The sequence below is a fragment of the Hevea brasiliensis genome, chromosome 15 (genome assembly GCF_030052815.1).
Source record: "Hevea brasiliensis isolate MT/VB/25A 57/8 chromosome 15, ASM3005281v1, whole genome shotgun sequence".
Classification (NCBI taxonomy): domain Eukaryota; kingdom Viridiplantae; phylum Streptophyta; class Magnoliopsida; order Malpighiales; family Euphorbiaceae; genus Hevea; species Hevea brasiliensis.
Genome location: NC_079507.1, coordinates 65,957,129 through 65,972,992, shown reverse-complemented (window position 1 = coordinate 65,972,992; position 15,864 = coordinate 65,957,129). Strand labels below are relative to the sequence as shown.

Genomic DNA, 15,864 nt, shown 5'->3' with positions numbered 1-15,864 from the left:
TATAATATATTGCAAAAGGAATAACAATTTTTTGGCTACTCATGAATAATTTATGAATTTTTATTCTAAACCCGGCATTAGGCAAAAAAGGCAATTTGGAGTTCGGATTTACCTATGCCAATTTTGACACTTGAAACGCATCTAGGGCATCTGAAAATGGTGGAAAGCACTATAATATTGACTCACTTTTGAAGTGGATCTGGCAGCCCACCTGTCCGGCCTAAAAATGCAGCCTCGATCGCTAGTCAAATTTTCTCAAAATGAGAACACTTACGCGAAGCCTACAACACCAGGAGTTAGAATATAATTTTTATTTAATTAAACAGACTCATTAAAGACCTGAAAAATTACTATGAAGTTCATGGAACCCACTGAATTTTTGGTGTCAAAAAAATTCAAAATTGATGTTATTGCGAAGCTCTCGCTAAGTGGAGCATGCTGGTGGTCTCGAAAACCCCATGGGGTTCACGGTTTGGGAGAATTTTGATCTAAAAGTTGAAATGGGCCAAAACTTCTTGAGCTTGATTTGCACAAACCACCAAATGAAAATTGATGAAATAGGTGTCTATGGAAAGCAAGAGTAAGACACAAAGGAAACTGGACCCGGTCCAATTGGTGGCCGGATAGGTCGAAATTGAGCCGAGAAGTTGAAGCATCGTGCAGAGGAGAAAGAAACTTCCTCGTGCGTTTTTGGCCTGACGATGGAAAGGCAGCGACTAGGGAAACCAGCTAGAGGAGCGCTGGCGCGAGGGGGAGCGAGGGAGGTGGTTAGTCGGCGGTGGGGGAGGGAGGAGAGAGAGAAAAAGAAGAGAGAGGGTGAGGGGCTGCAATACGCTGGAGGGAGGGAAAGGAAAAGGAAGAAGACCAGTCCGATTCGATCGGTTCGATCCGATCCAGTTTGATTCGGTTGGTTCGATTCAAGAGATTCAAAATTTCATTTTTACTCTGTCTTGTAACCCAAAATGAGACTCAAAAATTTCAAAAAAATTACAAAAAAACTCAAAAAAATTTATAGAGTTTAAATATATTTTTAAACTTACCACGTAGTCTTCAAATAAATTTTTAAAAATCAATAAAATTAATTGTCTCAAAAAATAACTCGATTTTGAAAACCCAAAAAATTCAAATTAATTACTATAAAATTTAATACATTCAAATATTATAATTTATATATAAAATAATTATTTAAAAATTCAGGGTGTTATAGTATATCCCCCAAAGTTAGATTATAAAATAAAGCCATATCCAGAACGGAGATTGCATAGAAGAACAGTATCCAGAATTGTCTTTTTTCAAAATCCATATGCTCTGCTTTTTGCCCTGCCTACGGTGAAGAACCTAAATCACTTCCCTGTCAAAAGTTTGCCTCTGAAATTTCTTGAAATTTGCAAATTTTACAAACATGAAGGTTAGTAATGAGATAAATTCAAAGAGGTGACTAGAGTTATCCTCATTTGTAAGATGGAGCTTAGACCCTCATTCTTGAGTTATTTCTAGGATTATGTTGAGATATTGAGTATCCATCTTCATTAAGCACATCCTGATTTTCTTTTTTTTTTTTTAAATGAAGATCTAGCACTCTAAAGCATTAATATTTTGTTACCTAAGCAACTTATCAATAGTTAGACAATTGATCTTTCAAGATCAGAATTACCAAGCCAAAATCGATGTTTAAACGCTTGATGTAGGCCAAAGGGAGTCTGACATGGTAAGTTTCACTATTAGAAAGTTTTTTAAGGGTCAGATTCCATTCAGTTCTTACATTAGGAGCAATCACTTACATGTTGTTAAACCAGAAATTGTGAAGCCCATGTACGCTTATTTATCAGCTGCTCCGATAAAGAAGTACAAGGTATAAAAGTATATTGATGAACACCATGCTCTATTACAGCAATAGTATTAAGAGGCACGCAGTTAAATGATGCTCTATCGAGCATCCAGCAATGACAGAGAAATTTCATTGGTCGAAGAAGATTCAATATTGGTAGAGGATGACTCTGCTTCAAGTGGACCTTTGTCCTTAAAAAAGCCTGGTTCTTTGGGCTGCGCCATTGCAATCTCACTACCCAACATTAGAACCACAGATGCCATGCTTGGCCTGTCCTCTGCATGGTGTTGCACACATAAGAGGCTAATATGGATGCATCGCTTCACTTCTGATAGATGACATGCCTCTCTTAAAACTGGATCAACCAATTCCAATAACTTGCCTTCTTTCCACAATTTCCAAGTCTGGAACACAACCAAATGCCAAAAGCCTATTGTTAAATGAGATGTGGAAGAGCCAGCAAGAAGTTTCAGTTCACAACACTTACATGTCCGACGAGGTTTAGCCTATGATTTGGGTGATAAAATCCACGACTTTTCTTTCCACTTATTATCTCAAGCATTAGGATTCCAAAGCTAAATACATCAGATTTCACTGAGAATAATCCATCAGTTGCATATTCTGGTGCCATATAACCACTGCATAACAATCATAAGTGAAAAGGAATAATGCATGGTAAAGTGAATGACAAATTATCGGTGATTTTGTGAAGTACTCACAAAGTTCCAATTACTCTGTTTGTGTTCCCTTCGGTTTGGTCTGCTCCAAAAGTTTTGGCTATGCCAAAATCTGAAATTTTTGGGTTCATATCCTTGTCAAGTAATACATTACTTGCTTTGAGATCTCTGTGTATAATCCTGAGCCTTGAATCTTGATGAAGATACAGAAGCCCCCTAGCTATTCCACACAAAATTTTGAAACGTTTGGACCAATCTAATGCCTTGCCTCTTGTTTGATCTGCCAAGATTCATTTTCATGTTAGTGCAAATGCACGTTCTAACTAGACGTGTAGACTTCTACAACAAACTAAGAAACTGAATATATGTATATGATCGAGTTCTGATGGATCTCTACCAAAAATGAAGGAGTTTAGGCTTTTATTTGGCATGTATTCATAAATCAACATTCTCTCATCTCCTTCAATGCAGCAGCCAAGAAGCTTTACAAGATTTCGGTGCTGAAGTTTCACAATCAATTTAACTTCATTTTTGAACTCCTTTACCCCCTGTCCGGAATTCTTTGACAGCCTCTTCACAGCAATTTCTTTTCCATCTATTAGTGTACCCTGGAAAAATTGCAGGTGTCTAAAGATGAAATATATGGTCTCATGGTCATTAATTGTGCTTGCAGGTGGCAATTTACCTTGTAAACAGGTCCGAAACCTCCTTCTCCTAGTTTATTGCTGTCTGAAAATTTATTGGTTGCATGTGATATGATGACAAGATCAAATAATGGGAGCTCCATATCTTCCTCTGAGCTTTCAGACTCGTCAATTTCTTCTTTCTTTTCTGTTTGATCTAAAAGAGAGAGATATGACTTGCTTTAATATACAAAAATAAAGCCCATTAACACGATAACCGTTATGTGGGCTTTCTGGAAGCCTATTAACAAAAATAAAGCCCAGTAAATAAAATTGATCTAAGACTGCTTAACATACAAAGCCCGACAATCAAGCATGTGCTCTCCCCAGGTCCATAAACCTACCCCAACACTAGTCATGAATTTAATATTTCTCAATCTGTTTTCAAAATAGTTAAAACTTAAAAAAAAAAAAAAAAAAAACACTCATATCTTCATCTAAAAAAGGAATGCCTCGTATTATTGTAATACATTCATCCTCTTTTGCATTCATTTAGAATTGATAGTTCACAATTTAAAATACATAATGCATTATTTTTATATGTATGAGAATATTTTATAATTAAATAAAATTATAAATCACTCTTAAGATTTGTCAAAATTTACGGTTTAATTTATTTATTTTTAATTTAAATTAATTAGTCTCTTAGATTTTATTTAACCAACAAAATTAGTCATTCCTTTCAAATTACCATTAATTTTATTTTTAATTAAATCACTTAAATTCTTAAAGTTTGTTGTTCGAACTAAATATTATATTTAAGTAATTATATATATGATATTTAAAATTTAATATATATATATATATATATATATATATATACATATTTATTTATTCATTGTGTCTTAAATGTAATAAATATATAAAAAATATATCTTTTATATGACTTGCCCTAAATTTTTAGAAATAACTGCGACTAAATATTTGCAATTATGTTTATAATTATAGACCTATTAAATTAGTGCTGTGTGAGAGGGCACATATAAAATGAGGATGGTTAAAATAATTTTATCATAATTTTTCATGATAGCAATATATTAATTGCTGTTAGTGTGATAAGAAACATATAAAAATTTTATAATATTATATTATTTATAATTTAATTAATATAACATTTACTAGTAAAGTTTTACTACAAATCATGAAAATTATAATAAAATTATTTGATCCTTTTAATTTTAAATGTCTATTATCATATTCACATATATTTATTTAGTTTGTAAGTCATACATGTATTTTAGAACAATCATTTCTAATAATTTAAAACACAACAGGTAAACAATATTTCATGGTAAATTATATTTATTATATTTTAAACATATTATATTATAAATAAATGTACATAATTAGTTGTGTATAAAATATATTAATTATTTAAATGTAAAGTTTAGATGGAAGGATGGATTTTGTTAATAAAAAAAAAAAAATCTTTGAGACTTAATTTTTTTAATTGAAGATTGAGTTAATGATAATTTACATGAAGGATAAATTGTAAATTTTGATAAATCTTAGAGACTAACTTGTAATTTAATTTTTTATAATTTTATAAATTCCAATATCATTTGTGTAAGAAAACAAAATACATAATTTACTTTTACCTTTAAACTTTGACATGCTCTTGCGGGAGCAGTAGATGACAACTACAATCCCAGAAATCACAGCAATAGCAAGGATGATTATCACCAGTATCTTCTTGTCAACTTCATGTTTCACATCATGAATGCCAGCTTTTATACAAGAAGGCAAACCAGGTTAAATAGCAGTAACACTGAAGTGATCAATTTTGATCAAATAAAGCAAATATGATTGAGATTTGATAAAAATTCTTCAATGCTATGTTTAGATGCTAAAATTTGAAATGAATGGATTTGTATTTGATTTTAATGCAAATTATTGATTTCAAATAATACTATTTTATAAAATATTTTAAATTTACACTCAAACAAGAAGTTCTTAACGTTTATAAGTCTAATATAAATTTATGACTTGAAAAAGTTGAAGAAACTTTATAATTTTATCAAATTCAAATGTTAAATTTTAAATTCTCCCTCCAAACATAAGGCAAGTGAAATTTAAATTATTATGTTGTATTTAGATTTATTGATTTGAATCTATAGATTTAGATTTGGATCAAATTAATGCTTTGCTTGTGGTTTAAAAAAAAATATGAATTTCAATCAAATACAAGATAAATATAAAAACTAAGAAAAAGTAAAGATTTGATATAACAAATCTTTTATTTTGAAATTTCAATTTAACCTAATAAAAATTTTATTAGTTTAAATTTATAAATTTTAAATTTAATATTTAAAATCTAAATTTCATAAAGTGAAATCAAAATTAAATAAATAAAAAATATCGAACTCTTTAAGGAGTAACATCAAGATCAATACAGTACATACCTAATTCAGAAGCAGACATCCTTACGTATAGATCCTGTCCACCACCGGGAATTTCTCTAATGTCAATCAAATCGTAAAACCAAATGGCGCAACCACTGTCTCCTTCTCGAATATCAAAGCTTGTATACGCCGTGCAAGAACAGTTCTGTAAGCATTTAGCTCTGCATTCCTCGAGATTCATGCTTTTATTTACCCAAGAATATGTAGTGTCTGGCAATTTTAATCCACGGAATTTAAGAAACCCATCTCCAGTGCCCTTGCTGCATCCTAATGACTTGTTGTGCTTGCAGCCATCAGACAGAGCCCCTGAGTTCCACTGATCTGGTGATTTAGGCACGAAACCTTTCAAACATTGACAAATGGGCGACGCATCACCAATGCAATTTCCATAGGGACCGCAATGGTTATAGAAGTCGCAATAATCATTTGGCACATATGCATATAGATTCCAAGACACAGAGGCTTCATCCCATGTGTAGCGCTCGCGCCTATTGCTAGTTTGGTTGATTACAATCCTTGAAATTACAGATTTCTTCTCGAGGTAGTATATGTAGTAAATCTCCTCCTCGGTATTCACAAAGGAAAAGTTAAAAATATTGTTAGACCTTAACTGTGGATTACCACTGTATGAGATGCCATTCCATGGGGCTGATCGAAAATAGATTTTTGAACCTTTCAATATGTTGTACTCTGGGTTACCATGTGGTTGCATCTTCCAAACAAAATCTCCAGGAGATGGATCATCCGTGCTTTTCCACGATGTAAGACGCCGATCAAGTCCGGTCTTTAAGTTCACTCCAAACTTCATCCCTGGTAGCAATGTGTCAGTTGGATAATCAAAACTCTGCCATATGTAGATTCCAGAGTTTTCACCATTTCCTTCTCTTAACACCAGATTCCCAGAATCCAGTAGCTGTAATACTGGGCTCTTTAGGGCAGCTTTCGTCGAGTTTGATGACCAAACAACATTACCCATGCTCTTGCTACGTAGTGTGAGATTGCCGGAGTTGTTTATCATTAACAAGCCGAAGGTATCGTTAATCGGACTATTCCGGTTCGCAACCCAAACAAAGGTTTTGACAGGGATATTTTTGTACCAAATTCCCAAATAACGGTTCCTGGAACTACCAGGACTGAAGAAACCAAGCTCGAAACTTCCATCTTTCGAGACTAAAGTACTGCCATCGGCAAGACACTGGGATAAAGCAAGTGTATCAGTTGCATCTGAGAACTGAGAAAAGAAAAGCAGTAAATTAGCAATCACAAACATGAAAGAAAGAGGGTACATCAGGGAGTGAGTTTAATTTTTCTGCTTACATGTTCAAAGCGGGAAGATATAAATATGGCTGCAACTTGCAAGCACAGGAGGGATTGACTTCTCATTGACGTGCAATGGTTCCCCGGGTCAATATTTATACAATATTTTATTAAGTTCGGTGAGACATTGGTGTCAGCGGAGGCCTGTGCTCGGAATGAGGACAAGCGGACAACTATGTTTCTGTCATAAGACAGTCGTGTTCCTGTCAGCGAAGACTTGATGAATAATATATATATATATATATATATATATATTAAAACAAATATATCATTTAATAATATTGAGTTTTTTTTTTTAAATCATAAGAAATTAAACCCTAATTAGAATTCAATAAAAAAATTAAATTAATAAAATTTAATTATTTGAACATTGAGAAATTGTTTGGTTTTTCATATATATACCATTAGTTTGGTTTAGCTAGTAATGAATTCGACTAATTAACAAATATAAGTTCGGTACTTAATTAATCATTTTTAACTAACTAATATACAAATTATAATTTTCATTGCTAAATATTATATTATTATTATTAATATAGTTTATATATTAATTTTTTTTTATTTTCTTAATATATAAAAATATATACTTTTCAATTTTGACCAATGCAATACTGAATAAAGTTGTAATCAATTTTATCAAATGGACCTAAATGGTAAAATTGGAATGATAATAATAAAACATAATTTTACTAAAAACTATATGTTCCCAATAGATAGAAAGATTATAAAACCATATCCAGAATGGGGATTGCAAAGAAGAACAGTGTCCAGAATTGTCTTTGCACAAAATCCATATTGCTCTGCTTTTTGCTTTGATGAACCTAAATTACTTATGCAAAATCCCTGTCAAAAGTTTACCTCAAATTGCTTGGAGTATGTAAATTTTACAAATATGAAGGTTAGTGTTGATCCCGTGTAGCTCAAAATAAGAATTGATTTTGATGATAACAAAACTTAAAGAGAATCTATCTAACCTAACTTTCAAGTGATGTGTAGATTCTTTGTCTTATTCCTAAAGTATCTTTGAAGTTGCATCTAATGAGAAAGGATACTCAAAGGCATTTCAAGACAAATCCAAAATAAGAAAAGAACAAGACTATGGAAGCCAAGACTCAAAGAAAATGTATGAAAGGTATAGTGTTAGAGGTTGAGTCATAAGTCTTTTGTGAAAAGAATGGATGAGAATTTAGTGAAATAGAGCTCAAAAATGAAATTTTATTTTCTGATTACTTTTTTTCATCATGACCTTGGACACTACTATTGGAACATTTTTAAGGTCTAAATCATTTACATTGCAAGTTGAGACATGCAGCTGTTGACTTAGTTTGCTAACTGGTTTGCCAGAATTTTTAGTTTGCTAATGTGTTTGCTAAAAAAGTTAGTTTACTGACTGCTACCAATATTTCATTAGTTTGCTAATTGATCAGAGCTGCTCAACTTCGCACAAAAGGACAAAATAACGGCCATTTTGTCTTGGGCAGTGTGTATAACGTTCCAAAAGGATTTCAAACGGTCTAAAATGATTTGAGACTATAAATACACCTTCTTTACTTCATTTACATTTAATGAAAGTCTACATTTGAACTCCAACTTTGATTTTTCATTTATTGCTTTCATTCAAGAGCTTTAAAGTTTTTGAGCTACCATTGTCAAATCAACTCATCTCTTCTTTATAGTTTGATTCGTATTGAGTAAGAGTGAGCATTACAACATTTATTTGCATTTAAGAGAGGTTGTACAAGCACCTATTGAAGCTTGAGAGAGAAAGTGCTTATGATAGCACTTGTGAAGGTTTCAAGCTAGCTTGGTAAAAGCTTGGTGTTGAAAAGTTGTAAAGGGTTTTTGGTCTCTTGCCTTCAAAAGAGCAAATAGTGGAGAGAAGACTCAAAGAGGGTTCTTTGAGAGAGTGGATGTAGGCTAGTTAAGCCGAACCACTATAAAAATCATTGTGTTTGATCTCTCTAACCTGGACCTCCTTACTTTTGTGCAATTTAAATTTTTCTGTTATATATGATATTGAATGTTGGTTGAATAGATTGAATTGATAAACTTGAGAATATATTGAGTGACATGAGAAATTAGTTGTATATTGTATGATGCATGTTTTGTTAGATATTGCCATATACATTGATTGAGGCTTGAACAGCAACTTAGGAAATCATTGTTGAAACACATATCACTATCATTTTGTATAGAGAAGCATCTAATTGAACAAAGCCACAATTTTTCATTAGGTTACAAGCAAGGGCCAAAAAATTGTTAAAGTTCAATTCACCCCCTCTTGGACTATTTTGAGACAACAGTTAGTAATGAGATAAATTCAAATAGGTGATTAGAGTTATCCTCATTTGTAAGATGGAGCTTAGACCCTCATTCTTGAGTTATTTCTAGGATTATGTTGAGATATTGAGTATCCATCTTCATTAAGCACATCCTGATTTTCTTTTTTTTTTTTTAAATAAAGATCTGGCACGCTAAAGTATTAATATTTTGTTACCTAAGCAACTTATCAATAGTTAAGACAATTGATCTTTCAAGATCAGAATTACCAAGCCAAAATCGATGTTTAAACGCTTGATGTAGGCCAAAGGGAGTCTTACATGGTAAGTTCCACTATTAGAAATTATTTTAAGGGTCAGATTCCATTCAGTTCTTACATTAGGATCAATCACTTACGTGTTGTTAAACCAGAAATTGTGAAGCCCATGTGCGCTTATTTATCAGCTGCTCCGATAAAGAAATACAAGGTATAAAAGTATATTGATGAACACCATGCTCTATCGAGCATCCGGCAATGACACAGAAATTTCATTGGTCGAAGAAGATTCAATATTGGTAGAGGATGACTCTGCTTCAAGTGGACCTTTGTCCTTAAAAAAGCCTGGTTCTTTGGGCTGCGCCATTGCAATCTCACTACCCAACATTAGAACCACAGATGCCATGCTTGGCCTGTCCTCTGCATGGTGTTGCACACATAAGAGGCTAATATGGATGCATCGCTTCACTTCTGATAGATGACATGCCTCTCTTAAAACTGGATCAACCAATTCCAATAACTTGCCTTCTTTCCACAATTTCCAAGCCTGGAACACAACCAAATGCCAAAAGCCTATTGTTAAATGAGATGTGGAAGAGCCAGCAAGAAGTTTCAGTTCACAACACTTACATATCCAACAAGGTTTAGACTATGATTTGGGTGATAAAATCCGCGACTTTTCTTTCCACTTATTATCTCAAGCATTAGGATTCCAAAGCTAAATACATCAGATTTCACTGAGAATAATCCATCAGTTGCATATTCTGGTGCCATATAACCACTGCATAACAATCATAAGTGAAAAGGATAATATAATGCATGGTAAAGTGAATGATAAATTATCGGTGATTTTGTGAAGTACTCACAAAGTTCCAACTACTCTGTTTGTGTTCCCTTCGGTTTGGTCTGCCCCAAAAGTTTTGGCCATGCCAAAATCTGAAATTTTTGGATTCATGTCCTTGTCAAGTAATACATTACTTGCTTTGAGATCTCTATGTATAATCCTGAGTCTTGAATCTTGATGAAGATACAGAAGCCCCCTAGCTATTCCACACAAAATTTTGAAACGTTTGGACCAATCTAATGCCTTACCTCTTGTTTGATCTGCCAAGATTCATTTTCATGTTAGTGCAAATGCACGTTCTAACTAGACGTGTAGACTTCTACAACAAATTAAGAAACTGAATATACGTGTAGACTTCTACAACAAATTAAGAAACTGAATATATGTATATGATCGAGTTCTGATGGATCTCTACCAAAAATGAAGGAGTTTAGGCTTTTATTTGGCGTGTATTCATAAATCAACATTCTCTCATCTCCTTCAATGCAGCAGCCAAGAAGCTTTACAAGATTTCGGTGCTGAAGTTTCACAATCAATTTAACTTCATTTTTGAACTCCTTTAGCCCCTGTCCGGAATTCTTTGACAGCCTCTTCACAGCAATTTCTTTTCCATCTATTAGTGTACCCTGGAAAAATTACAGGTGTCTAAAGATGAAATATATGGTCTCATGGTCATTAATTGTGCTTGCAGGTGGCAATTTACCTTGTAAACAGGTCCGAAACCTCCTTCTCCTAGTTTATTGCTGTCGGAAAATTTATTGGTTGCATGTGATATGATGACAAGATCAAATAATGGGAGCTCCATATCTTCCTCTGAGCTTTCAGAGTTGTCAATTTCTTCTTTCTTTTCTGTTTGATCTAAAATACAGAGACATGACTTGCTTTAATATACAAAAATAAAGCCCAGTAAATAAAATTGATCTAAGACTGCTTAACATACAAAGCCCGACAATCAAGCATGTGCTCTCCGCAGGTCCATAAACCTACCCCAACATTTTCCATCTGTGTGGTCACTAGTCAAGAACTTAATATTTCTCAATCTGTTTTCAAAATAGTTAAAACTTAAAAAAAAAAAAAAAAAAAAAAAAAAAAAACTCATATCTTCATCTAAAAAGGAATGCCTCGTATTATTGTAATACATTCATCCTCTTTTGCATTTATTTAGAATTGATAGTTCACAATTTAAAATACATAATGCATTATTTTTATATGTATAAGAATATTTTATAATTAAATAAAATTATAAATCACTCTTAAGATTTGTCAAAATTTACGGTTTAATTTATTTATTTTTAATTTAAATTAATTAGTCTCTTAGATTTTATTTAACCAACAAAATTAGTCATTCCTTTCAAATTACCATTAATTTTATTTTTAATTAAATCACTTAAATTCTTAAAGTTTGTTGTTCCAACTAAATATTATGTTTAAGTAATTATATATATGATATTTAAAATTTAATATATATATACATATTTATTTATTCATTGTGTCTTAAATGTAATAAATATATAAAAAATATATCTTTTATATGACTTGTCCTAAATTTTTAGAAATAACTGCGACTAAATATTTGCAATTATGTTTATAATTATAGACCTATTAAATTAGTGCTGTGTGAGAGGGCACATATAAAATGAGGATGGTTAAAATAATTTTATCATAATTTTTCTTGATAGCAATATATTAATTGCTGTTAGTGTGATAAGAAACATATAAAAATTTTATAATATTATATTATTTATAATTTAATTAATATAATATTTACTAGTAAAGTTTTACTACAAATCATGAAAATTATAATATAATTATTCGATCCTTTCAATTTTAAATGTCTATTATCATATTCACATATATTTATTTAGTTTGTAAATCATACATGTATTTTAGAACAATCATTTCTAATAATTTAAAACACAACAGGTAAACAATATTTCATGGTAAATTATATTTATTATATTTTAAACATATTATATTATAAATAAATGTACATAATTAGTTGTGTATAAAATATATTAATTATTTAAATATAAAGTTTAGATGGAAGGATGGATTTGTTAATAAAAAAAAATCTTTGAGACTTAATTTTTTTAATTGAAGATTGAGTTAATGATAATTTAGATGAAGGATAAATTGTAAATTTTTAGAGACTAACTTGTAATTTAATTTTTTATAATTTTATAAATTCCAATATCATTTGTGTAAGAAAACAAAATACATAATTTACTTTTACCTATAAACTTTGACATGCTCTTGCGGGAGCAGTAGATGACAACTACAATCCCAGAAATCACAGCAATAGCAAGGATGATTATCACCAGTATCTTCTTGTCAACTTCATGTTTCACATCCAGAATGTCAGCTTTAATACAAGAAGGCAAACCAGGTTAAATAGCAGTAACACTGAAGTGATCAATTTTGACCGAATAAAGCAAATATGATTGAGATTTGATAAAAATTCTTCAATGCTATGTTAGATGCTAAAATTTGAAATGAAGGGATTTGTATTTGATTTTAATGCAAATTATTGATTTCAAATAATATTATTTTATAAAATATTTTAAATTTACACTCAAACAAGAAGTTCTTAACTTTTATAAGTCTAATATAAATTGATGACTTTAAAAAGTTGAAGAAAATTTATAATTTTATCAAATTCAAATGTCAAATTTTAAATTCTCCCTTTTTTTTATCAGAAAATTTTAAATTCTCCCTCTAAACATAAGGCAAGTGAAATTTAAATTATTATGTTGTATTTAGATTTATTGATTTGAATCTATAGATTTAGATTTGGATCAAATTAATGCTTTGCTTGTGGTTTTAAAAAAAAAAATATGAATTTCAATCAAATACAAGATAAATATAAAAACTAAGAAAAAGTAAAGATTTGATATAACAATATTAATCTTTTATTTGAAATTTCAATTTAACCTAATAAAAATTTTATTAGTTTAAATTTGTAAATTTTAAATTTAATATTTAAAATCTAAATTTCATAAAGTGAAATCAAAATTAAATAAATAAAAAATATCGAACTCTTTAAGGAGCAACATCAAGATCAGTAGAGTACATACCTAATTCAGAAGCAGACATCCTTACGTATAGATCCTGTCCACCACTGGAAATTTCTCTAATGTCAATCAAATCGTTAAACCAAATGGCGCAACCACTGTCTCCTTCTCGAATATCAAAGCTTGTATACGCCGTGCAAGAACAGTTCTGTAAGCATTTAGCCCTGCATTCCTCGAGATTCATGCTTTTATTTACCCAAGAATATGTAGTGTCTGGCAATTTTAATCCACGGAATTTAAGAAACCCATCTCCAGTGCCCTCGCTGCATCCTAATGACTTGTTGCGCTTGCAGCCATCAGACAAAGCCCCTGAGTTCCACTGATCTGGTGATTTAGGCACGAAACCTTTCAAACATTGACAAATGGGCGACGCATCAACGATGCAATTTCCATAGGGACCGCAATGGTTATAGAAGTCGCAATAATCATTTGGTACATATGCATGTAGATTCCAAGACGCAGAGGCTTCATCCCATGTGTAGCGCTCGCGCCTATAGCTAGTTTGGTTGATTACAATCCTTGAAATTACAGATTTCTTTTCGAGGTAGTATATGTAGTAAATCTCCTCCTCGGTATTCACAAAGGAAAAGTTAAAAATATTGTTAGACCTTAACTGTGGATTACCACTGTATGAGATGCCATTCCATGGGGCTGATCGAAAATAGATTTTTGAACCTTTCAATATGTTGTACTCTGGGTTACCATGTGGTTGCATCTTCCAAACAAAATCTCCAGGATATGGATCATCCGTGCTTTTCCACGATGTAAGACGCCGATCAAGTCCGGTCTTTAAGTTCACTCCAAACTTCATCCCTGGTAGCAATGTGTCAGTTGGATAATCAAAACTCTGCCATATGTAGATTCCAGAGTTTTCACCATTTCCTTCTCTTAACACCAGATTCCCAGAATCCAGTAGCTGTAATACTGGGCTCTTTAGGGCAGCTTTCGTCGAGTTTGATGACCAAACAACATTACCCATGTTCTTGCTACGTAGTGTGAGATTGCCGGAGTTGTTTATCATTAACAAGCCGAAGGTATCGTTAATCGGACTACTCCGGTTCGCAACCCAAACAACGGTTTTGACAGGGATATTTTTGTACCAAATTCCCAAATAACGGTTCCTGGAACTACCAAGACTGAAGAAACCAAGCTCGAAACTTCCATCTTTCGAAACTAAAGTACTGCCATCGGCAAGAGACTGGGATAAAGCAAGTGTATCAGTTGCATCTGAGAACTGAGAAAAGAAAAGCAGCAAATTAGCAATCACAAACACGAAAGAAAGAGGGTACATCAGGGAGTGAGTTTAATTTTTCTGCTTTCATGTTCAAAGCAGGAAGATATAAATATGGCTGCAACTTGCAAGCATAGAAGGGATTGACTTCTCATTGACGTGCAATGGTTCCCCGGGTCAATATTAATCCAATATTTTCTTAAGTTCGGTGTGACATTGTTGTATATATATATATATATATAATGAAAATAAAAATTATTTTTCTTTCTCTTGTTTGGATTGGGAGAGGAAAATATTAGAGGAAAAATTGTTTTATGAATAGTAAAATTATAATTTTACCCTTAAATTTAAAAAAAAACTATTAAGTATAGGGATATTTTTGTATTTTTAAATATTTTTCTCTTACTTTCTCTCCATTTTGGAGAGAAAGGAGAAAAAAATAAAATAATGTTATTTTCCTTCCAATATTTTCCCTCCCCCTTTATTTTCTACTCAATCCAAACAAAGAAATGGAAAATAAATTTATTTTCCCCTCACATTTTCTTTCCCCTCCCACTTTCCTCCCTTCCCAAATATACCCTTAATAATATTGAGTTTTTTTTTAAATCATAAGAAATTAAACCCTAATTAGAATTCAATAAAAAATTTAAATTAATAAAATTTAATTATTTGAACATGGTGAAATTGTTTGGTTTTTCATATATATACTATTAGTTTGGTTTAGCTAGTAATGAATTCGATTAATTAACAAATATAAGTTCGGTACTTAATTAATCATTTTTAACTAACTAATATACAAATTATAATTTTCATTACTAAATATAATATTATTATTATTAATATAGTTTGTATATTAATTTTTTTTTTCTTAATATATAAAAATATATACTTTTCAATTTTGACCAATGCAATACTGAATAAAATTATAATCAATTTTATCAAATGGACCCAAATGGTAAAATTGGAATGATAATAATAAAACATAATTTTACTAAAAACTATATGTTCCCAATAGATAGAAAGATTATAAAACCATATCCAGAATGGGGATTGCAAAGAATAACAGTGTCCAGAATTTTCTTTGTACAAAATCCATATTGCTCTGCTTTTTGCTCTGATGAACCTAAATTACTTATGCAAAATCCCTGTCAAAAGTTTACCTCAAATTGCTTGAAGTTCGTAAATTTTACAAACATGAAGGTTAGTAATGAGATAAATTCAAAGAGGTGATCATCAGAGATATTCTCAATTGTAAGTTGGAGCGAAGACCCTCAA

The 15,864-nt window shown here is 31.5% G+C and overlaps 1 protein-coding gene across 1 annotated transcript; it reads right to left on the bottom strand.

Annotated features, from left to right (window-relative positions):
- Nucleotides 1–1,842: 1,842 nt before the first annotated feature.
- Nucleotides 1,843–14,655, bottom strand: LOC110653369 (uncharacterized). Its single transcript, XM_058137157.1, has 14 exons — nucleotides 13,362–14,655; nucleotides 12,455–12,649; nucleotides 10,991–11,145; nucleotides 10,703–10,913; nucleotides 10,310–10,547; nucleotides 10,074–10,224; nucleotides 9,688–9,990; nucleotides 5,591–6,884; nucleotides 4,787–4,915; nucleotides 3,191–3,345; nucleotides 2,903–3,113; nucleotides 2,548–2,785; nucleotides 2,316–2,466; nucleotides 1,843–2,232 (listed from the first exon to the last, which is right to left on the bottom strand). The coding sequence occupies exons 1-14, from the start codon at nucleotides 14,647–14,649 to the stop codon at nucleotides 1,927–1,929; spliced, it is 5,025 nt and encodes a 1,674-aa protein (XP_057993140.1). The 5' UTR covers nucleotides 14,650–14,655; the 3' UTR covers nucleotides 1,843–1,926.
- Between the last annotated feature and the right edge of the window lie 1,209 nt (nucleotides 14,656–15,864).

Excerpts from the sequence above, each read along its gene's own strand:
- LOC110653369 (XM_058137157.1), bottom strand. The coding sequence starts at position 14,649 with ATGTACCCTCTTTCTTTCGTGTTTGTGATTGCTAATTTGCTGCTTTTC. Across the intron at positions 10,548-10,702 it reads CCTAAACTCCTTCATTTTTG|ATCAAACAAGAGGTAAGGCA; the intron begins GTAGAGATCCAT and ends GAATCTTGGCAG. Across the intron at positions 2,786-2,902 it reads CCTAAACTCCTTCATTTTTG|ATCAAACAAGAGGCAAGGCA; the intron begins GTAGAGATCCAT and ends GAATCTTGGCAG.